This window comes from Chelonoidis abingdonii, chromosome 2 (genome assembly GCF_003597395.2).
Source record: "Chelonoidis abingdonii isolate Lonesome George chromosome 2, CheloAbing_2.0, whole genome shotgun sequence".
Classification (NCBI taxonomy): domain Eukaryota; kingdom Metazoa; phylum Chordata; order Testudines; family Testudinidae; genus Chelonoidis; species Chelonoidis abingdonii.
Window position 1 is genome coordinate 258,587,052 of NC_133770.1, and position 25,992 is coordinate 258,613,043.

General features: G+C 38.3%; 1 protein-coding gene across 1 annotated transcript in view; it reads left to right on the top strand.

The window, feature by feature from the left end:
* Positions 1-25,992, top strand: part of DPY19L4 (dpy-19 like 4) — a 52,635-nt gene that overhangs the window by 6,875 nt on the left and 19,768 nt on the right. Inside the window, exons 2-15 of the mRNA XM_075063111.1 lie at positions 1,682-1,789; positions 2,863-2,987; positions 4,596-4,686; positions 5,437-5,558; positions 6,999-7,144; positions 9,093-9,216; positions 9,967-10,101; positions 11,956-12,087; positions 12,182-12,280; positions 14,596-14,669; positions 16,037-16,195; positions 20,636-20,755; positions 21,735-21,855; positions 23,132-23,188. Of these exons, the coding sequence (XP_074919212.1) occupies positions 1,682-1,789; positions 2,863-2,987; positions 4,596-4,686; positions 5,437-5,558; positions 6,999-7,144; positions 9,093-9,216; positions 9,967-10,101; positions 11,956-12,087; positions 12,182-12,280; positions 14,596-14,669; positions 16,037-16,195; positions 20,636-20,755; positions 21,735-21,855; positions 23,132-23,188 (1,613 nt within the window). The remainder of the gene's footprint in view (positions 1-1,681; positions 1,790-2,862; positions 2,988-4,595; positions 4,687-5,436; positions 5,559-6,998; positions 7,145-9,092; positions 9,217-9,966; positions 10,102-11,955; positions 12,088-12,181; positions 12,281-14,595; positions 14,670-16,036; positions 16,196-20,635; positions 20,756-21,734; positions 21,856-23,131; positions 23,189-25,992) is intronic.

The following is a 25,992-nucleotide window of genomic DNA, read 5'->3' on the forward strand; positions in this document are numbered from 1 at the left end:
GCAGGTGAAGCATTAGGGGGTCTTTTGCCCAAGGACCCCTACTGGAAAGTTGGGTACCAACTGGGATTTGAACCCCAGTCTCTCATAGCAAAGGGCGGTCTCCCGTATCAAAGGGCAGCGCTCTTAACCACTACGCTATCCAGTCGCTATATATATATATGTAGGCACTAGTTGCAGTGATATCCTACTAATATTGCTTTGGTAATAGCTAGTATGGCAGAGTAAGGCATCTAAGATTTCCTTCTAAAATGCACACAAAATATCAATAAACACTTATTGCTCACCCAACCATGGAGATTTTACTTTTTCATAGTGTAGAAACATAAATTATATGTCTGTTCTAGTGCACTGAGTTTTTAACATTACTATCTAACTTTTTTTTAATCTCTTCGGAGCAGGGTGGGAACTAACTCTGTTGATCTTTATTTGGATTTTTATACCATGCTGCCATCATCAAATTTGAGCACCCTAGAGATTTCTTTTATCAATCATATTCCCAAACCTGCTCCCATTGAAGTAGATGGAAACTTTGCATTGAGTACAAAAAAGACTGTCAGATTATAGATAGATTGTGTGTGGTTAGGGATAATTATATATTTTACTGAATATATTTTAAAACATCATTGTGTTAAAACGTATTTCCTAATAAACCAGACACCAATTTGAACCGTCTATTTGTATGTTATATCCTTTTCCCGTACTTCTAAGTCTAATAACTGGAAATTGAAGCTAGACAAACTTAAACTGTAAATAAGCAGATTTTTTTAACAGTGAAAATAATGAACAATTGGAAAGGTTTACCATAGGATGTGAAGATTGATGTATTTAAATTAAGATTGGATGGCTTTTTAGAAGAGATGGTCTAGTTGAGCCCCCAGTTACTGGGTGAAATTCTGTGGCCTGTCTTATGCAGTAGGTCAAACTAGATTCATAAAAATGTTCTCTTATGGTCTTAGTATCTGTGAATTATCCTGTTTGCCCTTTAGATTGAAAAATCAGGGTGGGGGCTTAGATTTTATTTTTGGAAAACATTAGGGATTCTACGGAAAATAATAATAATGAGAGCAGAAACAGGCCTATAATCTTACAATGTGCCCTCATTAAATGACTGACTTTTTAAATTATATGAGTTCTTGGTTAAATTAGCATGTATGGATTTAATTAGAGTAGACTTGGAAGTTAAAAAGGTTATCACTATTCATCTTTATCTTTTAAAATCTTAACTAAATAAAAGTAGCAGTAACAGGCAGTTCTTTTAAAAAGCAATGTGGGCCTGATGCTGGTCTAACTTACACTAATGTAAATCACAAGTCAATGAAGTTATGCCAGCGTAAAAGCAGTGCGAGGACAGAATCATGTCTATATGCATTAATTTAGACAACCTGCTTTCCCCATTATATGCTAAAGTAACTATAAAATAAAATAGCAAACTTTCAGTACGGGTTCTAGTGATATCACAATCTCCAAAGCAAACTTTAATGAATTCTCAAAAGGAGAATCCATATGTATTACCCTCTTGTATGTTAGTTATATATTCAATGTAAAAGTAGAAAATTGATTTTAACACATTCTTGTTTAATGGGACTTTTATTGAATATACAGTGTGAATATACAATAACTGCTGTGTAGATTTCTTAGAAATGATACTATATATTTCAATAACTTCTGGGAATATTTTAAGGGGCAGCAGATCTGCGACAAAGAAAGAAGCAAAATTGCACAGAAACTGACAAAATGGCTCTAGATGAGAGAAACAAAGAAAACCCAAATCTGGGAAGATCGCCAAAATGTAAGCAGCAGTATTTTCTGTTAATGTCTCATTTTTTATTGTTCTTAAACTATGTAAATTGTATGGAATTATGTTTCTAGTACAATAATTATAGAATAATTATTTTGAATGAGATTCTTTGGATGATTAAAAAAATACATATGCTTTACAATCTACTTATGGTGCAAGTTTGTATATCATGAAGTAAAATGATAATGCTTGATCATTTCAATTTTTTGCAATGTGCAAATGCATTTCTTCTTTATAGAAAATCTCTGCTTAAAGTTCACTTTTTTGCCTGTTTAAAAACAAAACACTCCATTCAATTTACGTGTGTGTGTGTATTTGTACACACTTACATCCTTTAACGGAGTCTGGAATTTTCTAGTAGCTTATAAGTTAGGATGGTTGAATTGATAGTTCTGCAGCAGGAATAGAGGAACTAAAATAGTTCTAGTTTTTTAAGAAATAGAACACCTAAAAGCTGTTGTTGTTTTATGTATGGCAGTTCAATAACTTTAACTTAAACATTCTGAATACAAAATAGAGGGAGATAGAGTTGAAATGGGTGCTGATTGAATTAAATAAATTGGCAAATTCCAAAGTAGCTGCGCCCTATCATTCATGAAGAAGAAAAAGGAAACAGTAATGTTAAAGTATTGGTGGCATTTTTCTTGAGAGCTAATGAATTGTTACCTTCTGTTGCGTATATACATCCATTACAGTGTGTGTAATAAAATCCAAAGTTCAGTGTGATTTTTCTCTGGGATGTATTTCCTTCACTAGATTGTTGCAGAAATTATGACAGTTAATATGGGGGTAAATTTTCAGCATGATGTGTAGGTATTTATCTATGAAATCCCTATTCAGCGTTAGTGAGAACTGAGAGTAAAACCCCCTTTCAAGGAATGCAACCCTGCTATATGGTTTCTTCATGTGTCTGCAATGAAATAGGTTAATTTTAAGGGCCTTAACTTGTTGAATTGTAAGTAAACGAGTCATAGTGAACTTAAAAAAAAAAAAAAAAAAAGTTGGCACATTAACAAGTGCTGTATTTCTCTGGAGTAATTTTGCTTGTTACTATTCTTTTACAGATGTCTTATTTCAACGTTTTGCAAAGCTTTTCTTTGGCTGTGTCGCAGCTGTCACTAGTGGGATGATGTATGCAGTGTACCTCTCAACATACCATGAACGGAAATTCTGGTTCTCCAGCAGGCAGGTAAAAAAGTAGAATAGTTCTGAAATAATCTTACATTGTGTTTTTAATTCTTCCCATTAATCAGGATGCCAGGTTCAAACTTCTGGTTCCTGCTTTCAAATCCCTAAATCATGTAGCCTTTGCTTACATTAGTGATAAGATCTCTCCTTTGTATCCTTTCTGCCAATAATGCCAATCTTAATTTCCCTCATCTCCTCTTAACATATGTCTTCATATCATTTTCTGTCCTGTTCTTTATGGTTCGAATACCCTTCTAAAGTCTCTTGGAGAAGCCTCCATCCTCAGTTCATTTATATCACTCCTGAAAACTGACTTTTGCAGCAGTGCCTACATAATATTGTATGCACTATTAAAAAAAAAAAATCCTAAAATGGAGCCACCCACACGCACATATGCCTAAACTGAGTATCTGCATAATGGTGGATATGTATGTCTGTCCTTCCCTCATCCCATTCTGGTGGATGCTGTATCCTGGCTCATCTAAGTTGCAAACTGTCTGAGAAGGGATCTGTCTTATGTGCTGCTAGACATTAGAAACTTCTTGGGTTCTAATTCCAGATTTGACCCCAACTCTCCCTGTGTCTTGAGCATATTATTCATGTGCTCCTGTTTTCCCATATGTAAAATGGAGATAATGCTTTTTTTACAGGGATTTTGGATTCCTTAGTAGTTAATATTTGCAAAGCACCATACTGATGAGAAGAGCTGTTATACCTTATATATATATTTTCATATATAATCATCTAAACAAACTTTGCTGGTTTCCATCTGGTGTTCTTGTTTTGACAACATCAGTACAATCACTAGGTTTTATACTTCTTGTCTTGTTGAGAAAACACTCTTTATGGCCAAAATAACCGAGAAGTTTTAAGAGGTGTGCTACACCCATACGATGTGTTTTACCTGCGTTATGTTGGCAAAAGATACTATACTATATAAACTCTATTCTAGATGTACTAGACCTGCAAATATTTGGAAACCCATCATGCTGATTTTTAAGGTGTCCCTGCAAAGCGTTGTGCGGACAGCTGGTAGCGACCTCTATATTTAGGTTGCTTAGGGCTTTTTTATTATAAGATTCTTGTGACCTCTTTTTAAGATACTTTAATGCCTATGTTGTTCGAAGCCATTCTCTAAAATTTTGCATGAGGAAAGCCTTTTCTTTATCCTGTGAAATTCTGTTCAGGTTTTGCTGAGATCCAAACTGAAAATCGCCATTTCTCTTGTGTCACTTGCATTGGTCAGAAACTATTTGGCAGCATTTCAAAATAATATGTGAATATGAACATTCTAAAACCAGGCCCATGTCACCAAAGCAGCAACAGTGGGCGTGACACTGGGAATGACGACACTGGCCAAGCTTAGTCTGACTGATTTACCATGTGGTTTTGGGCAAGTCACTTTGATTCTCAGTGTCAGTTTCGGGATTTGTACATTGTAGGTAACACTGCATATATGACAGGGGTGCAGTCAAGATCAATATTTTGAAGATATGGATTAATATCCATATGCTATATTATAAAACTAGCCTATCTGAAAATATGTCGGCTTTTAGAAGAAGAAATTATAGGGGGTAAATGTATATTTAATTATTTTATTTTCTTCTAGGAACTTGAACGAGAGATTACATTTCAGGGTGACAGTGCCGTATATTACTCATTTTATAAAGAACTGCTAAAGGCTCCTTCCTTTGAAAGAGGTACGACAAATGTTTATTCTAGTCACGTCTATATAGGTTTTTATACCATGCTTATCACCAGAATATCTGAGTTCCTTCCAGTAGTACATTAAACAACATGACAACACATGTATCATGTGTTATTTGTTTTCTCATCTTCTTCCCAAAGGGAGATGCATGTGCAGTGAAGAGTCTTGTTTTAGTAGTGGTGTTGTCGGAGGAGCATACTTGTTGAGCATGTTCTTCATTCTGTAACTTTAAACAATCATCTGGAATTTATGCATGCATGTTTGTTTATTTATAAATATACATGCCGCTTTTTTAAAGATGTAGATGATCTTTTGTTTCTCAGTGGTTTTTCCCTTTCTGATTTTCATGTTAACCTCAAAATGTGATTAAGAAAGTATATACCAAATTCCTTTGTTTGGGAGGGGATAAATTGCATCAAGTGAACAGTTTTAAAAAATCCTGATGTATACTAGATTGAATAGACTATTTAAGCTTTAGGCAGTGAACTTGGACTCTAAATTTAAAGGCTAGCTCAACAGATGTTTATAAATGGAAATAACTTAATGCTGACTTCCTCAAAATAATCAGGGTGAGGTTGCAACTAGCACAGTCCTTTCTTCTTCTTTTTAAATTGTGTGTGGGTGTATCAGTCAGTAGTCTTAATAGTCTGATCTACTGCCATCCTGCTTTTACACAACTATTACTGTTGTTGTTCCTACAAGCAGGATAACTGATTTTAGAAAAAATCTTTTCTGCCTTCAGGTGTTTATGAGCTGACACACAACAATAAAACTGTACCGCTGAGGACTATAAATGCAGTGCAGCAAATGACATTGTATCCAGAGTTGATTGCCAGCGTTTTGTATCAAGCATCTGGTAGCGAAGTATGTGTATCTCTTCTGCTTTGCTTTCATTTTTACAGTATAATATGGATATGAAGTTTTGTTTGCTATGTGTATTGAAAGGATGTGGTCTGAGCATAACACTGGGATCCAGGGTCTCCTGAGCTCTAATCCAGTCTCTGACAGGCTCTCTGGGCTTGTCTATGCTAGACTTCTGTACTTAATGCTGTTTGTTCTTTACATTTGTAGCCTGTTTCAAAAGTGTGGGGAATGTCCACGCTAGCCTTTACATATGTTAACCCCTTGAGTTAACTGAGAGTCAATTTGTATGTCTGCAGAAGTTTATTGTAGACATATCCCACGTGACCTTGGGCAATCACAATTTAGTTAGTCAGGCTTACTTTCACAAAGGGAGGATTAAATAATGTTTTGGAAAGGACTTTGAAATGTAAATCTACCATACTGATTTAAATTGTTTCTGCAATAAAGGCTAGAAGGCCCTGCACAGTCCAGCCAGCTTCTATTTTGAGCAGGTCTACACTTGAAAGTTTTATCATCATAACTGTTGGTTGTGGAGGTGGGTTTTCCATTCAGTAACACATCTAATGTAAATGCAGCTATACGGTTTAGAAGTGCCTTATACCAATACAGCTTATTTTGGTTCCCAAACTGAAACAAAGTATACTGGTATAAGCACTTTTATACTGATATAACTGCGGCCTGGTCAACAGTACAAATGCTTTGCCAGTATAGCTATACCAGACAAGCCCCCTAGCATAGACACAGCTTGTGCCAGCAGAAGGTGTTTTTCTGTTGGCCTAGTATCATCACCCCTCCCTGAATATATTGTGAACAGAAGCGCTCTTCTTTCAACATTGCTGCATCTGCACTGAGGTTTTGCTGGCATAGCTATGTTGGCTAGGGGCTGCAGGTTTTTTTCACATCCCTGACCAAAGTAGCTATGTTGTCAAAATTTTGTAGTGTAGACCTGGCCTCCCTCTTTGCTTTTTTTCGGGGGGTATGGGGAGAGATTAATCAGTTATAGGTAAGTGGCAAAATATTTACACTTAGACAAGTCCATCTGTAACCTCATCTGCCATGCTTTCACTTTATCAAAGTTCCTCCTTTAAACTCTCTCCCTTCAAGAGGCCTATATACTTAAAATCTCACTGCAGTAAGGTGTTATCAAAACTGATCAATGTGAAATCCTCACTATTAATACAAACCCCAGATCGTTACACCAAGATGTGTGCTAAACTCTGATGTTAATTCACTCTGTTTTGTACACATACACACACACACGTTCTTTCTCTCTCTCCTGGAGCATTTTGATGTTGTATACTTAAAACATAAGCTCTTATGATAGGGAACATAACTTATCTGTTTGTAAAGTATCTAGCACCCTGTTAGCAGTATATATTCATAATTTACAATTTCAGCTCAGTTGCTGCTATGTGTCTTTACTTTTATTTGTAATTTCAGGAGGTTATCGAGCCAGTGTATTTCTACATTGGTATAGTTTTTGGACTGCAGGGAATTTATATGGCTGCATTGTTTGTAACCAGTTGGGTTATGAGTGGGACTTGGTTGGCCGGAATGCTGACCATAGCATGGTTCATTATTAACAGGTAAGAAAACACCTATTATGTAATCTAGTTTGTCAGTAAGGCATTTTAAAAATATTTGTGGAGCTGGTCAGAACATTTTTGTTGAAATATTTTTTTTAAAATGTTATTTAATTAAAGCTGAAACGTTTTATGGAGATATATCAATTTCAAAGTTTTTGATGGGAAGGTTTTTGAAGTCCAAGATGGATTCCCTGGTTACAGAGTGAGAGAGAGCAGATGTTTCAACAAAATTCTATTTGGCAAAAACATTTGAAAGGTTTTGTTTTTGTTCCAGTGTGGAAGGAAAACAAATTTCAAAACCTTGACAATTGCCATAAAATGGAAATCTCATGCTCTGGCCAGCTCTTAACTGTTTTGGTTGTGGTTCTCTTGCCTTGAACTTCATGCCCTGTGCATGTGTCTTCAAAGCCTCTTGGCTTTCTGAATCTGCTTTCTGTAGCAAAGTAGAATCTCTCTTATCTAGAAGATCTTGTTATCTAAATTTGTTGTTTAATGTGTCACTTACCTGAAAGCTCCCTGTTATGAACCCCTATAAAGTATGTTGAAGAGTTCAATGACATGAACTGGTTCTGAGAATAAACGATTGAGTTTAACTCCTAATTTTGTCACTGATTTACTATGCATCTGTGATTTCTTACTGGCTGTAAAGCACTTTGAGATTCTTGGAAGGAAAGGCTTATGGAAGTGCAAAGTACTAATGATGTACAGTAGAACCTTGTTTATCTGACTCTCCGTTATCCAGCTCTCTGTACCAACCAACCAACCAGCACACACAGGTCCAATCTCTTCTGTGGCCACTAGATGGCACTCCAACCACACACTTTCCCATTCTCCACATTATCCGAATTTCTGATTATCCAATCTGGACCTGGTTTTAGTTAGATCAGATAAACGGGATCCTGATGAATTTAAACTGAAACTTTTGAAGAGCACTTTCTTTGAGGAAAGGTATAAAGTCATCACTGTTCAGGCTGTGATCAGCAAATAAAAATGCTGTTCATTAGCTGGCTGGCTGAAGTGCATGAAGTAGAAAAGGAAATGGTAATGGTGAATAATCTGTATTTTTTCCATGAGCAAGCAAAATTAAACAAGTTTGGAAATTGAAAGCAAAAGTGGATACAGAGCTCTGAATGGACCACTGTGAGGGTATCTGGAGAAGCAAAAATTAGATGGGGGTAACTTTTTTCAAGTGCCTAAACAACTTAGGAGCCTAAATCCAATTTTCAAAAGTGACTTAGGCAGTTATGCATCTGTTTCACTGAAAGTTAATGGGACATAGGTTCCTAAGGGACTTAGGCACTCATATTATTTAGGCATTTTTGAAAATGTTACCCTGTAACTCAAGTTGTGTGGAAGCTGTTCAGTCACTATTTATAAGAAAATCCTAATGTTTTTCTGGTCTTTGCACCCCATCAATCAGTAATTTCCATTTTGTCAGTAAAAGTCTCAGAAGTAGGCAGAGTATCAACAGGTGCTGGATTGCTGTTTGGTAATGTTACATGACTCCTGAGATGACATGCAGATATGTTTTAAGCAGTTGAGAAAGTACTTGTCTAAAACGTATATTGCGTAATAGTTGTAAAGACTCTATTCTCTCTCCCATAACCCATACTTCATCTTAATGTGAAAGGCAGCCCTTATGGGCCCTGACCTACAAATCTTAGTCATCTGAGTAGTCCTATTGACTATTCGTATGCATAAAGTGGTAGAATACTTATAGCTGAATAAAGATTTTAAGTCCCTCCATTTTGACTATGTTAAACTTGTGACTTTTACCAATAGTAAAACAGATTTTTGTTTCTAGTAAACAGTGCAGTATATTAAAACACCAGTAACAGGAATGGTTTGCTAATAAGATATCTATGATAACCAGAATTGGTTTCCCATAATATTTTTATTCCATAAACAACTTAATAGTTCTGTTTTGTTCTTCTACGCTTTGTTTTAGGACAGATACAACAAGAATCGACTACTCCATTCCTTTAAGGGAAAATTGGGCATTGCCATATTTTGCATGTCAAGTTGCAGCTCTTACAGGCTATTTAAAAAACAACATAAATTCTTCTGCTGAGGTAAAACACAAGTACTTTCTTAACAAAATGCAACTAGTAGAAGTATGCTCCAAAGTAGTTACACCTTTATTACCTTATTGTCTTTCTAGGCAGAAAAAGAAGAGGAAAAAATGTTTGCTTTTTGCAAAGCAGCCATCTGGAGTACACCTAGTACTTTAGTTTCACTGCAAAGTGAATGTTCCCCTGTCCTCTAATGTTACCATGGTGGTTGAGGGGAACAGTATGGGAATCAACCTTACATTAATACCACCAACTCTCTCACTTTTGAAATTTGTCAAAAGTTGTGTAGGGGTTTGGTTTTTTTTAGTTTTTTGGCTGCATAAGATTATAGAGAATTTGGTTCTTTCCTCACCATTCAGGGAGTCAGAAATATGGTGATAGATTCCTCTTCCTGTCCCTTGTCTAGGTTGGTAATTTCTTCTGACATGTCTCATATGATTTTGACTGCTTCAGATATGACCTCTTCTCTCCTCACTGAATAAAGACTAAACTGGGGAAAAGAAGAATTCAGCTAACTAAAAACTAGCTGCTTATCAGTAATATTAAAACCCCTTACCATGCCCACCCCCACTATCCAGTGCAAAGAAAATGAAACTCCCTTTTGAGAAAAAGATGAACTCTTAGTTTAGTATTTTAATTCTTTAAAGAAATAATTTACATTACTAGTGAACTGAGTTTTGTTTATCTCTCAATTTTTCTTATGTCAGGAATACATGATAATTAAGTTAATGTTCTTCTGTATTTCCCTAGAGGCTTTGCTACCTTTTGGTGAATGCTTCAACATATACTTTCATGATGATGTGGGAGTACAGTCACTATCTGCTGTTTGTCCAGGCTGTGTCTCTCCTCCTGCTGGACAGCTTTGCCCTTGTGCAGACAGATAAGGTATTATGACTCTTCAAACTATTGATTGTTTGTTTGGAAACTTGAATTAAACAACTACAGTAACTGCAATGTTTTGTTTCCACAAACTCCAAAGGGCATAGATTATCTCTGTTTGTGAGTTAGAGCCAAAGCTGGAGTCCAGCTAAAGTGCACATAACACTAGCCATGAGAATAAAGTGGCTTTAAGCTCATCTTTACACTCTCGTCTTCTGGGGATCAGGGGTTGGCAGGGCCTGGTCTTCTGGTATAGAGCAATTTGAGGCTTAGGAGAGCCTAAGGGCTGCTCTATGACTCACTGGCTGTAACACCCCCTCCCCCCCGCCCCCCAAAAAAACCAAGACAACAAAACAAAACAAAAAAACCTGGGGCCTGGACTGTAGCCATGAATTAGTGTACAGCCACATCTGCTTTGCTCTGGTCATGTCCCCTTTTCCTTTGTATGTGGCAGCAGGGAGGGGAGGTGCCTAGGGGCCTGTCTGCTGGCTTTATGCTACTGGAAACTCACTTTGCACTGAATGATTCTCCCCTACAGTTGGTTAGGCAGCCTTTATGGCTGGATAATTTATGTAAACAGGAGGTTCAGTAGGGGGAAATATTTAAAGTTTGGAACTACTCTGAAAAATGATTGAATATAAAAATGAATAATCTTTTATTTAGGTTCTTGTACTGTACCCCTCAGCATGATATGTGTGTGCCTTCCAGATTTCAAAAAAACCCACAAAAGAAAACAACCTCTCCCTCCCTAAATACAGAGTGACTTACATCAACAAATTAGCTTCCTTTCCATTCCCCCACAGTAGGGAACAAGTTATGCACACCAACTCTTACATGCTTTAGTCCCAAACTGATGGGGCCATATTGCTGGTCTATTGAAGAAACCACTATATTTTAAAATGCACATTGTAAATTCTTTCACTGTATATTTGCATATACATAAAGAATTGTACGTATCAGAATTGCTGGATTCTGTTTACCCAGAGGTAAGTAATGGTAAGCAAGTTGCAGTACCTACATGTGAACATTCTAAGTAGTGTGACATGGTAAGGTGATGTCAAAGTTAGACTCAGGACTCACAGTTTGTCAGACCACTCTGTTTTATTAGCACAGCGCTCTGCTAATAACACCCAGATAATGTGAGCACCATGCAAGACACAAACTATCTTATTTATACAGATAGAAGGGTGAGAACTTAACAAGATAACAAAGGAAGCAGAATCTGATAAGTTTACCTGGGCTAGGCACGCATATCTTATTTCCTTACTAACTATTGCTGATATTCTGTTAATGTTTCGCCCTTAGCACCATTGTTTATGCCTAATGTCTCTTTTCCTGGCACCTATATTTCAACATTTCTTATTTTTGCTTAAAGGTACATACAACATTTCTTTAATCTATTCTTATTTTTACAATATAATTCATTCTACTTTCACAGTGATATGCAAGTGAAGTAGAAGAAGAAAAGTATCTCGTAAAACATAGCCTTTTAGTCATGTACTTTTACAAATGTGCTATGGAGTCACTGAGCAATAATCTTGGTACCCCACAAACACTGCTTTTACATAGCTACCTTTTAGAGTAGAACTGTACTTTCTGATATCTCTGGATGGGAGGATGGATGTTTAGCTAGAGTCTCTCTTCTTCAACGTCAGGTTAGCAGGGCAACACTGTTTACATTTTACACTGTACAAGCAATTTTTGCAATAGACAAAGGTGGAACCACTTATAAAATACTGAATTCTTAGGATTGTGCAGTAAAAGGATTCACAAGTTTCTGTCACTTGTAGTTGTTCCACTGTTTTGTAAACAAGATATGAACTCTAGGTTTGTTTTATTTTTATTTTTTTTCCCCAACAGGTGCATGAAGTGTACAAAATCTATCTGTTCTCCCTGTTCCTGGGATATCTCTTACAGTTTGAAAATCCAGCTTTATTAGTATCTCCATTACTAAGCCTTGTAGCAGCTTTAATGCTCTCTAAATGCCTTCAGGTAATTGGGATATCGTTTTCTGATTCAGTGTGTAGTTTTTGTTGTTTACGCTGAACTCCAAATAATTCACGTTTTTTAAATATTATTTTTGCAGATGAATATGAAAAAGTGCACATTTATTTCAAGGATGCTAAAAATAATGTACTTTTACTTGGTATTTACGATATCAGTGACAATGAATTTCTTACTGAAGGTAAGATTTACCTTTAGAAAGAGATATTTAATTGGTTGATGTCCTGTAGGGAGGGATGCAGTTATGTGTTTATAAAAGTAATCTTAGCAAAAAAACCTTTTCAAATGATGCTTATCCCTTGAAGGTGTTGTTGGACTAGGTTAATGGAAAATGGAAGAATTAAATCTTTAGCCACTTTTGTTTTATGGGGAAATATACAAATTAGGGCTGTCAGTTATTCACAGTTAACTCAAACGATTAATGCAAAACAAATTAACTAGATTAAAAAAAAGTCATGATTAGTTGCAGTTTAATCACATTGTTAAAAAATAATAGAATACCAATTTATTATAAATATTTGTGGATGATTTTCTACATTTTCAAATGTATTGATTTCAATTACAACACAGAATACCAAGTGTACAGTGCTCACTTTATATTATTATTTTTATTACAAATATTTGCACTATAAAAAAGATAAAAGAAATAGTATTTTTCAGTCACCTCATACAAGTACTGTAGTGCAATCTCTTTAGCATGAAAGTGCAACTTACATATGTAGAATTGTGTGTGTGTATTATATATATATATATAATAGTGGCCCTCAAAAACAAAACAATGTAAAACTTTAGAGCAGTGGTAGACAATCTGCAGCCTGCAGGCAGCATGTGGCCCATCAGGGTAATCCGCTGGCGGGCTGCAAGATAGTTTGATTACATTGACCACCGAAGGCACAGCTGCCTGCAGCTCCCAGTGCCCGTAGTTCGCCATTCCCAGCCAATGGGAGCTGCGGATGGCCGTGCCTGTGGCAGTCAATGTAAACAAATTGTCTGACGGCCTGCCAGTGGATTACCCTGACAGGCCGCAGGTTGTCCACCACTGCTTTAGAGCCTGCAAATCAACTCAGGGCTACTTCTTGTTCAACCGCTTGCTGAGACAAACAAGTTTGTTTACATTTACAGGAGATACTGCTGCCTGCTTTTTATTTACAATATCACCTGAAGTGAGAACAGGTGTTCGCATGGCACTGTTAACTGAATGGAAAAATACTATATCTTTTGATTACACTGTAAAAAAAGATAATCAAAAATAATAAAATAAAATGAGTATCATGCACTCTGTATTCTGTGTTGTAATTGAAATCAGTATATTTTGGAAATGTAGAAAGATATCCCAAAATATTTATAATAAATTTAAATTGGTTTCTATTATTGTGTAATAGTGTGATCAATCATGACTATTTTTAATCTCTTGATTAAATGCGATTATTTTTTTAATAGTTTGACAGCACTAATATAAATGTGAACGAAGTGAAAATATGTAGTTGCCTCTCATAACTCAAGTATTTTTATCCAAAATTACACCTTTTGGGTTGAAACTAAAGCCCAGTCTACTCTGTCATAGAAACAGTCTGTGAATCATATTTTAAATTGTTTAATAAATGTGCCTCAAGCACAATGTCTGTTATGGCTTGGCTGGCCAGTGTGAATGGGGCAAGCAACCAGGAATAGGTGTGACATTTTAAGATCGACATTAATTTTCAGTTTCATCTGGAACTCGGGAAGGGAGACACTGTCTTAGTGGGAGTCATCAGGGCTGGGATTAGACAATGGGATTTTGCTTTGGTTTAGCCTTATGTTTTCGTGACTAAGTACCTCTTCTAAGCCAAGGCCTTTCAAAAAAAAAAAACTTCCTGCACTTGCTCCCTCCCAAATTCTTCTTGGGTGTATTACTTAAGATAGATTAAAAAAAAAAAGTCAATACTCGCAACATTTGTAAGAGAACACTCAAACTCCTTCCTTTGGTTGCTGCATTAAGGGTGGATCTTATGCTCTTGGAGCCACAGAAAAATTGGCTGATCTTGTAAAATGCAAGAACTGAATTATCTAGCCAGAACAAAGTGAGTTAAGAAAAGAGTGTGAATGCTAAGGGATATAGTTTATTGGAAGGTCTCTGAAACACCCACAGCTTTTGGTTAAACCAGGGCTGTGTTCACTAGGGGAGTCAATTACCATCCTCTTTGGTTTGCTCTGTGCTGGGATTATACCCACTTTTCAGCTTTCACCCTGCTGGTGGAGCTGGCTGGCAACTCTTCACTCTTCTCTCCATTTGAAGAACCTGAATGAAGTGAAGAGTGTACAACCTTCTGGGAAACACTAAGAAAAATTTATTTAAATGAGATTTTACTGTATTATGAAATTCCTGAACTGATGACATCTTTGATTTAACTATATTTTTGGGGTGCATTGTTATTCCCTGCACTGTTTTGTAATCTGAAGGAAAAGAGGGCTATGTTATAGGTGCTATTTAGTTATCTTCACTTAATTTTTTTTCAGACATTTGTTCCCCATAAAGAAAATGAACATGTGTTGAAGTTCCTTGAAGTAAAATTTGGATTAAACACAACTAAGTAAGTTTGAGCTATTTATTTACAGCTGTCTAAAATACATAGAATTTTGTAATTACTTTGAAAAATACAAGCATTTAAATGCAGACACTCCTAATATTTTGTAGGAAAACTTAGAAACTAATTTTTTACCTTCTTTTTAAAAAAAAAAAAAAAAATCTTCAGAAATTTGGCACGTACAGGATGTGCTTGGGGTTTCTGGAATTCTGGCACTTCAGTGCCACTTCCTGCAGCAAGGGTAAAAGTTTCTGATCAGTTTTTTTTTAATATTTAAACCCTGCATCAGAGAGCCCTGAAAACATCCTACTTCTAACCAATATTTCTAAGCCCTGGTCTACACTTTTTTTTTGGGGGGGGGGGGTGGGGGGGTAGGGGGATCGATCTTAATTTATGCACTTCTACGACGTGAATAACGTAGCTTGAAGTCGATTGTATTTAGATCGACTTACCTCGTGGTGTCTATCACGCATAGTGTGAATCAACTGCTGCCACTACTCCCATCGACTCAACTTGCACCTCTCGCGATGCTGGACGTAGGAGTTTGACGGGAGAGGGGCTCGGGTCAATTTATCTAAATAAGTAACACGATAAATTGATCCCCGCGGATCAATCGCTGCCCGCACAATCCTGCGCAGGATATGTAGACATAACCCTAAATAATAGTTGGGAGGCTAAGATGTGTGATGGGAAACCATCGAGAGCTAAATGTATATAGTCTAGAAAAGGAGAGACTCTGGAGATGAGAGAGAGGCAGTCAGCAATGAGTATTTACCCTCATCAAACGTATGTTTATTTGTAAGTAAAATGCGATGGGAATTATTGAAAATTTTGTGAAGATTGTAAGAACAAGGCTGCTGTAAGCCCTTGAAGGTGGAGAAAGAAGAAAATGTTAAGGCTGGGAGTTAAAAATGTGTTTTTAACCATAATAAATTGGCGCAGGGACGCTAGAGTACCAAAGCCAAATGACAGGGCACCATCACTGCGGATATTCTAGATTATTTTTTAAAAAGCAGCATGAATCCTGTGGCGCCTTAACAAGACTAACAGACGTTTTGAGCATAGAGCTTTCCGATGGGCTGAACTACCACTCATCGATGCCATGTTAGTGGAAATTTCAAGGGGCCAGGTATACTATATATGCAAGCAAGAAGCAAGCTAGAGATAACGAGGTTAGTTCAATCAGGGAGGATGAGGCCCTGTTCTAGCAGTTGAGGTGTGAAAACCAAGGGAGGAGAAACTGGTTTTGTAGTTCAAAAACTACAGAGTCTTCCCTTTTGTAGTTCAAAGGGGGAGGAAATATATTAATTTGGATTCAGCTGAGCAGATTAGCTAATAATTTTTTTTTATGTGTGGTATTTCTACCTTACTAGGAACTTTACAGTGAACTGGCTTCTTTGTCAAGAATCCCTTCAGACACCATCTCAAGACTTTTTTTTGCGGCTAACTCAGTCATCTCTATTGCCTTTTTATATTTTAGTATTAATTATCTGCCTTTCTTCTGTAACTCAAGTCATTTTTAGGAGAATTAGGTAAGTGGTTTATTTTTTTATCACTTATTTTTGTACAGCTAATTTGACGATTATTAAATTATATATGAACGGTTAGTTGTAATCTTCTGATAGACCAGGGTTTAAAACTATATAAAACATTTATGAATTTAGCCATAGCTTAATAGCAAATATGAGTGGAAGAGAGCTCCATAGATAATTCCCAGATAGGTAGTACATCACCCACCCTTGCTGCCAGAAGAGAGGAGGCCTGGATCCTTCTAAGAGCTCCTTTTGTGTCAGCCTCTGACTAGTGTGTTTCTGGTAGGGAGTAGGGGGTGCAGAGTCTCCTGGCTGCTGCAAGAGGATTTATGTTTCTCTAGCATTTGTCTCCACCACAACCTCCTGGCTGCCATGAATAAGGTGGAGGAATGGAGAGGATCTCCAGCAGTCGGCCTCTCCTCTGTCTTTTTTGGCCCTGATCTCCTATTATGAGTGCCTGCGTCTTCTGCTGCTGAGCAGGGGGAGGGATAGCTCAGTGGTTTGATTGGCCTGCTAAACCCAAAGTTGTGAGTTCAGTCCTTGAGGGGGCCACTTAGGGATTTGGGGCAAAAATCAGTACTTGGTCCTGCTAGTGAAGGCAGGAGGCTAGACTCAATGACCTTTCAAGGTCCCTTCCAGTTCTAGGAAATAGGTATATCTCCAATTATAAAAAAAATAAAATAAAAAAAATGTCAAGCAGTACAGTAAAACTGACTTGATTCCTTTGTTTCACTGTGGCTCACAGGATTCTGAAAAGAACCAAAGAAACTGCCTAGTGTCCTCTTTGAATATGCCTTCACTGCACTGGGGGGGGGGGTGTGTGGCAGATGTAGGCATACCTGAGCTTGCTTTGACTGAGGGTACGTCTACACTACGGGATTATTCCAATTTTACGTAAACTGGTTTTATAAAACAGATTGTATAAAGTCGAGTGCACGCGGCCACACTAAGCACATTAAATCGGCGGTGTGCGTCCATGGTCCGAGGCTAGCGTCGATTTCCGGAGCATTGCACTGTGGGTAGCTATTCCATAGCTGTCCCATGTTCCGCAGTCTCCCTGCGCGTTGAAAATTCGGGTGGAGAGGCAGTGGCTGGATTGGGGCAAAAATCAGTTGTCGCGGGCGGTTCTGGGTAAATTGTCGTCAGCTGCATCTCCTTCCTCCAGGAAAGCAAGCGGCAGACAATCATTTCGTGCGCCTTTTTCCCTGGATTGCCCTGGCAATGCCATAGCATGGCAAACCATGAGAGCGCATTCAAGCTTTTTTTTAAACAGTCACTGTAGTTGTCTGGAGCCGCGGACAGGAGGCGAATACTCCAGCGCTAGCGACAAGGCAAGCATTCAGTTTGTGCTTTTGCATAGTAGCAGAGACGGTTATCAGTCATTCTGTACCATCTGCTGGCCGAGGCGTAAATGCAATGAGATGATGGTTATCTGTCCCTCTGTGACTGTCCTGCTCTGATCGCTTATCTGGTAACGCCTGGTTGAGATCGGGCCAGGGTGCAAGAAGCAGAACTGGGGAGTGACTCCCCGATGTAAGTCCCATTTTTATGGTTTCTAAAAATAGAGTCAAGTCTCTGCACTAGATATGGGCAAGTGTACTAGAGAAACCAGTGTATTCCAGAGAGCACAGCTGCTCTATGCTTCAATCCCTGACAGAAATGATGACTACATCGCCACAAGCGGGTGGCCCGTGCAACAACGCCCAACCGTCGTGCGGTCCCTCTCTCCCCAACACTTCCTGGGCTCCGTGGCATGTCCCATTTGGTCTGAAGGTAATAAAGAGATGGCAGGAATAAAGAAACACGTGAGGTTTTTAGTGAGATAAAATGAGGGAGGGCAGCTGCCGGGTATGATTAGGCCGGGCCAGGACAGTTAGAAGCGGTGTGGGGGAAGGAGCAGCTATCCATGCTGCTGGATGAAGATCGCCGTAACAGAAATCTTGTTCTTTACAATGAGAAGGAGGGGCTGAGTTGAAAGTCACCCCAGTTGCGATGATGAGACAGTTACCAGCCGTTCTGTCCATCTTACTGGGTAATAGACTCAGGAATCATGTCCATTTTTTAACCGCAGGCCTCAGCTCCGCTCTACCATTCAGTCCACAGGTATTCAGCAGTTATCAAGCTAGGAGCACTTCACGGGTGATAAGGACGTTACCATCTTGCATCATCTGCCACCTAGGAATGGAGAGGAGGATACTGCCCTTACACTAGCGCGCATCGCGTCTACCAACATCAGTTGACGCAGGTGACATTGGAAAGAAGTCAAGAAAAACGATTTCCTTTTCCCTTTTCTTTCACGTGGAGTGGTGGGAGGTGTAATTTGAAGGAAGCTATTCCCTAACCAGCTTGTAACAATGTTTGAATCTACAGGCATTGGGCGCTAGCCAGAGATCAAATACTTTTCGGAGACTGCTGTGGAACTGTGGGAATTAGCTGGAGATCCAGTACCTCTGCTATGAGCATCCATTTGAGTTCTGGTTTCGGTATACACTTTGTCACGCAGCCACTGTTGTAGCCTGGAGATTTTTTCAATGCTTTGGCATTTCGTCTTTTGTAATCGACTTGATAGAACAGATTTGTTTCCCATACATCAACTCAGATTCCAGTATTCCATACCGTCCATGCTGGAGCTCTTATTTGGATTTGGACTCGCATTGCCACCTGGCCTGATCAGAGCTCCACGCTGGGCAAACAGGAAATGAAAATCTAAATTTCGCAGGGCTTTTCCTGTTTACCTGGCCACAGCATCCGAGTTCAGATTACTGTCCAGAGCAGTCACAGTGGTGCACTGTGGGATACCGCCCGGAGGCCAGTACCGTCGATTTGTGGCCACACTAACCCTAATCCGATATGGTAATACCGATTTTAGTGCTACTCCTCTCGTCGGGGAGGAGTACAGAAACCGATATAAAGAGCCCTTTATGTCGATATAAAGGGCCTCGTAGTGTGGACGGGTACAGCGTTAAATCAGTTTAACGCTGCTAAAATCGGTTTAAACGTGTAGTGTAGACCAGGCCTGAGATAGCTCACTAAAAATAGCACTGAAAGCAGGGCAGCTCAGGCTGTTGCATGAGTTAGCTACCAGAGTACAAGCCCGCCTAGGTACACACTCAAGTGTCTAGCTCATACCACCACTCGTGCTGCTGCAGCTGCTCTACTATTTTTAGAGAGCTAGCTCAAACAAAGCTAACCCAGGTGTGCTTACACATGCTGCAGTCAAATCCCTCGAACACAGGGTAAACATATCTTTATTTTGAATCTGTTTTTGCTTGGTAAAACTGTGAACAGTAGAAGAGGCAATGGAACTGTCTGCAGGCTTAGAATGGCACCACTGCATAGGTCCTAATATAGAAGTTTATCTTTGAAATCTTAAGTGCTAGAAAATAACCTTACTCATTTCTGAAGAGTTTACGTTGTGCTGAATGTAATGAAAGGTGTAGATTCCCTCCTGTGCCAGGTCAAGCTTCCCGCTTGCGAAGGGCAGAGATGAGTGGATTTTTCAAAATCTGTCAGACTTTTAGGAGATGAAGATTATGCCATATTTATTGGAAAGTTGTTTCCCCTGAGATTTGTAACAAGTAATCAGCTTTGATGCATAATGATTTTGTCAGTTTTAATTTTCTCATTCTTCAAATTGATTTTCACTTGTAATAATCATGACAACTTTGTGACAAGCAGTGACTTCAATTTGTGCAACAAAACTCTTTTTCAGAAAATCTAAAAAAAGTCCAAACATTATTTTTTGATTGTGAAGTATTAATAGTCTTAGTTCTCCATTTTGTCACAATGAAGTTTATTATTGTGATGTAGCTCAAAATAATTTTATGATTGAATAAAATCTATTCCTTCCCATTCCACCTCTCACCTTCCGAGTTGGTGACTGGATTTGTTTTATATATGCAAGATAGCAACCTAAATCTGATACTGCTAGGATTTGTAATGATGAGATTGAACTTTCTTCCATCCCTTTTTCTGTCTTCAAATTATAGGTGCAGTTACACTGATTCTACAGCTTGCAGTTGGGCTAATAATATGACAAAGCATGGTTTAACTTAAGTACAGCATACTTCAGTGCAGAATAGTTACAGATGTAAAGGCTTGTTACTCATGAATTAGATTCTCTTTTTAAAGTTATTTATTATTTTTGTTATCATAATGCCTAGGAGCCCTAATCATGGACCAAGCCATGGAGCCAGACAAGCACAGAACATAGACAGTCCCTGCCCTCAAAGAGTTTATAATCTAAGTACAAGACAAGAGACATAAGATAAATACAGACAGATGGACAGGGTTACAAGGAAACAATAAGATAATATTGGTCAGCATGATAGGTAGTGGTATCAGCACACCAGTGGCTTAACTGTTGTCAAGTTTTTTATAGGTATCACATCTTGAGACACCGTGTGAGATAAATGCTGTTTCATTTTCTTCCAACTGCAGTGGTGAACCACTCAAAGAAAAAATTACACTTGACGATGGCCGAATTGGAGAGAGGCCAGAGATAGCTTATCATGTAATCCACACAATGTTAATGGGTTCTCTTGCAATGATGTTGGAAGGGTAAGTTTTATATTGATATTTCTATTTTGAAAGTGGCAAAATATTACTAACTGGACATGGTACTTTAGTCACCCTTTTAGAAGTTGTCCAAATTGTCTTCCTCCCACATTCTTCTCTGAAACCCATTTGACATACAACACTACTAATTACTCTAGGAAGTAGCTCAGTGAGCTTTGACCATATATCTCCCCTGCCTCCATACACACACACAAAAGTAGACTATGCTTAAGTATCTTTGGTTTCTTGAACACATTTTTTTAGGTTTTTCCTGGCATAAATCTGAGACGTTAATTGGAACAAATTTTTAATCATTCACCTGTTGGTCTTCAAATTCAGCTGCTGTGCTAGCATTCTTTTTAAATTCTGATGTTCCATTGAAATCTTATGTAACTTTTTGATGCACCAAGTAGTTCATGGTTAAGGCCATTCTTGAATTCTGGGATGATTTGTCCAATAATTGCTGCTGAATTGTGGACAAGCCATGGAAAATTGTGGGAAAGTAATAATGGGCCTATTTGCGGTAATAAGGTCCATTATTAGTTTTCCACGATTATTTGCTGTCAGGAGCCCAGGGCTGAGAGTGGAGTCCCCTGTTGTCGGCCGCCCAGGGCTCCCGCTGTCAAAATTGCAGTGGAAGCCTAGTATTACAGGAGCTGCAATTTCCAAAATATTGCAAATTAAGTAGGGCCTTATTCATGGTGTATCATGGAAACTAGAAATGGAAAAGACCTCTGCTCCTTGTCTATTTAGGACATAATGAGATGTGTGTTTTTACATGTCAAGCAACAGCAAAGCAGGTTAAAAAGATATTCTGAACATTTATTCTTATGCCACTAGATATAGTGCTGTTTAGACTAAAACAATGGCATTTTCCAGACTGTCAGACAAATAAATTTTAGAGACAGGTGTGTGTTTGTGTCTGGAGTCTGAATACAATCTGTGCAATGTCTCATCTTTGGATTTTTGTGGTGTTTCCCAGCATAAAGTACCTGTGGACTCCCTATATGTGTATGCTTGCTGCATTTGGTGTATGTTCCCCTGAGTTTTGGATGACGCTTTTCAAGTGGCTTCGACTGAGAGCTGTACACCCAATATTGCTGGTGAGTCATTGTTACCAGTCATTTTTAGCCATTGTTGGTATGGTAGTTGTTATAGCTAATGAATACATCTCTTTTACAAGGGGTGAGTAATTGAGAATTCTAAAGAAACATTTAAGATTAGAAAAATAGGGCAGCCTGGATACATTTATATTTAATTGTCGGGAAAGATTGAAAAATTGTCAAACTAAACAATAGCTGGAATTATTCATATAAGATTTGTTGAGACCATTTCTGCTCATGTTTATGCTACAGCCTCTAAAAGGCATCAGGGTTTAAAAGGGATAAATGCTGCAGTGGGAATCAGGACCATTTCTGTTGTAATCCCAGCTCTACCACTGATGTGATGAGTGGTAAATCACATCTCTTTTCTGCCACGTGTTACCATTCCATAAAATGGGGATCATATCCAGTTACTCTGGGTGCTCTGAAGAATAATTATTTATTGAATGTTTGTGCAATGCTTTGGACATGTCACTTGCTATGTAAATGCTAAGCAGTAGTGCTCTGTAAGAATTGCCAAGGCAGTTCTTCCAGTGATAATGTAGTTGATACCAGGTTATGTAAAAACATCTATTTGTTTCTATTTCATGTTTTATTTTATGCATGCAATTAACTGATCTACTGCAGTTTTAATTGTCAATAGATTGCTTTGCATACATTCAGTACTAGAAATTACCAAAACCATGTTATACTACTCCTTCTTTGCAAGATCAGGTTGATTAGCTGGAATGCTGCTGTGCTGTATAATAGACTGTTCTTGTATTAATACTGTGATTCTGAATGAGAGAATAAATACGGTTAAAGGGAATTGAACTGTACTTTTCATTTTTTTTCTTTGTCTCTTGATCACATTAGTGAGAGAGAACCTGTTCACTCTTGCTTCCTTCCCCAGTTCATTTATGCACTTCATTGCTGTTACTTGAAGAATAAACTATTCAGACCCAGTACTACTAAAGTTAGTGAGCCAAATTCTGCAGTGTTTAATCAAGTAAGATCCTGTTTGTTCATATTGAGTTTTGGCTTGACTAAGAACTGCAGAATTTGTCATTTAATGTTCATGTCTGAGACTCGTTCTATTACAGCTGACATCTTTTAAATGTGCAGTGTTGTATACGATTTGGTCCAAGAATATTAGAGAGATGAGGTCCAATAAAAGATATTACCTCTCCCACCTTGTGTCTCAGCTTTTAGGCAGAAACAATAAATATCCAGGGTTCCATGTGTGAGGAATAAAGGAGCTATCAGTAATAATTTTTTTTTTTTTTAAATATTCTAGGCTCTCATTCTGAGTATGGCAGTTCCAAGTATAATAGGTTTCAGCTTGTGGAAAGAGGTAAGAAAAAGAGTATTTTAAGTGTTCATTGTAGGCACAGTAATGTCTTGCTGGTGAGAGAAGATAGTGCCTATGTGAAGTGTGCTCTAATGAACACAGTTCTTTAAAAACAGCAAATAAAATCATATATAGTTGTATGTACAGGGATACATAACAATTGTGACTGGTGCAATTAAAAAATGCATTAGTCTTTTGGCTGAAAACAAACACATTCATTTAAATTTTGGATTTATAAAGTAAAGTGATTCTACAGAGAGAATATTGCAAAAGTTAAACATTGGAACATTTTAAAGAGTATGTCATCTCATGCACGTTTTCACTGAGAGGCAGTTAGTTAAGTTGGAAGTAGAATTACAGAAGGCAGTTGCAAGTGCTTCATTTGAAAAGCTCCTGTCAATAAGAAATGGGCTTCTTAGTTTAGAACCTTACGTAGAAATAGTCTAGATGTTTAAATACTAAACTAAAGGATACCATTTAGGCACTTACATAGATGTGTCCTGATTTTTAAAAAAAGTTCAGTTCTATATTGCAGTAGTTCAGAAAAGCTGTTTCTAAATACTTAATTGTTGTTGAACAGTTTATTTATTTAGGAAGTGTTAAAAGGTTTACAAATCCTTGCCATTAAATATCAAAAACAAAACAACCATTACAATAGTGAGCTTTTGTTAAATAGACATTATACAGGAATCAGATTGCTCTTTTAACAGGTGTTATCATATTACAGAGTGAATAGTTGTTACATTTGCTATTTACCAAACTTAAATTTTTATCTGAAAATTGTATCTCTTCTCTGTACTGAGATGACGTGGACACAAGAACAAACAGATATAAACTGGCCATCAACAAGTTCAGGCTCAAAATAGGCAAAAGTTTCTAACCGAGGAGTTAAGTTCTGGAACAGCCTTCCAAGGAGCACGGGGTGGGGGCAAAAAATCGAATGGGCTTCAAGACTGAGCTTGATAAGTTTATGGAGGGAATGGTGTGATGGAACTGCCTACAATGGCATGTGGCCCATCGGCGACTGCCAGCAGCAAAAATCCCCAACAGCCGGAGATGGGACACTAGATAGAGAGGGCTCTGTTATTGCAGAGAATTTTTTTCCCAGGTATCTGCCTGATGAGTCTTGCCCGCATGCTCAGGGTCTAACTGATCACTATATTGGAGTCAGGAAGGAATTTTGCCTTGGGTCAGATTGGCAGAGACCCTAGGGCAGTGGTTCTTAACCAGGAGTATGCATACCCCAGGGGTATACACAAGTCTTGCATGGGGTACATCAATTCATCCAGACATCATTTCATACAGACAATGAATGACTTCTTTATATTGCTCTATATATTGACGTGTAAGTACATTATTTGTATTCCAGTTGATTTCTTTTATAATTATATGGTGAAAGTGAGCAACTTTTCAGTAATAGTGTGCTGTGACACTTTGTATTTTTATGTCTGATTTTGTAAGCAAGTAGTTTTTTAAAGTGAGGTGCAACTTGTGGGTACGCAAGACAAATCAGACTCCTGAAAGGAGTACAGTAGTCTGGAATGGTTGAGAGCTGCTGCCCTAGGGGTTTTTTGCCTTCCTCTGCAACATGGGGTAAGGGTCACTTGCAGTTCTTCTTCGAGTGCTTGCTCATATCCATTCCAGTAGGTGTACGCGCCGCGCGTGCACGTTCGTCGGAAAACTTTTACCCTAGCANATTGATATTAAATAACTCTAATCAGAGCTGATTACAGGGAATGAATTCATTGATGGGAGAGATACAGAGACAACAAAAGAGATAGCTAGCTAAGCAGGGATAGCTCATGGGATAATCCTAAACTAGGTGAAGGGGTTAAAAATTAGAGACCTCAGTGGTCATTAAATTCAATGATTCGGTAATCCTTTCTTTCCTGCCACTTCCTGCACTGATTGTTTTGTGTGCATAGCCTAACCAGCTGCACCCCATGCTACACTTTGGCTCCACACAGCTCCACCAATGCACCTCAATCCTGACAAGCAGCAGCCTCTGCTATCCCTGTCCTAGGACCCTGATGCACTTCTGCTGATGCAGCATTTTAGCAATAGAGATGGAGAGGAGAGGACTGATTTTAGCACTGTTATTCAGAGAAAACAGCAACAACATTTAACAAGAACTCATCTAGGGGTTTGTAAGAAAAGACTGGGACCTGGCATGATGTTGGGATCAATACGAGTATATGCCACTGACTCTTTGCACGAGCTTGGATAAGTCACAAGACTTATTCCAGCCCTAAATTGATCAAAATGCTAAAAACTCATTGAAAAACCATACACTGTTTCTGAAGTGAGTTAAGAAGTTGCACCAATCACCCTTTTCTGACATCTTCACCTCCAGTTCTTTTACTTCTTAAAATCCCTTTAACCCCACTTTATGATGTTCCCGTGACGATGCAGACAAACTTCCCATGGATGTTTGTTACAAACAGCTCTATCTGAAACCCAAACCTGTACAACTCCATCACTGAGGAGACAGAGCTTGCATTGCCCAGTGGTACATTCAGCATTTTTGTGATGACAGAGATCATCACTGACTGGGCTTTGTGATAGGCCTGTCATTTCGCAGCACAGGCTTGGGAATAAAGTGTGCTGTACTGTCTGTGCCCTGGTCTACACTATGCGTTTAAACCGATTTTAGCAGTGTTAAATCGATTTAACGGCGCACCCGTCCACACTACGAGGCCCTTTATATCGATATAAAGGACTCTTTAAATCAGTTTCTGTACTCCTCCCCGATGAGAGGAGTAGCGCTAAAATCGGTATTACCATATCGGATTAGGGTTAGTGTGGCC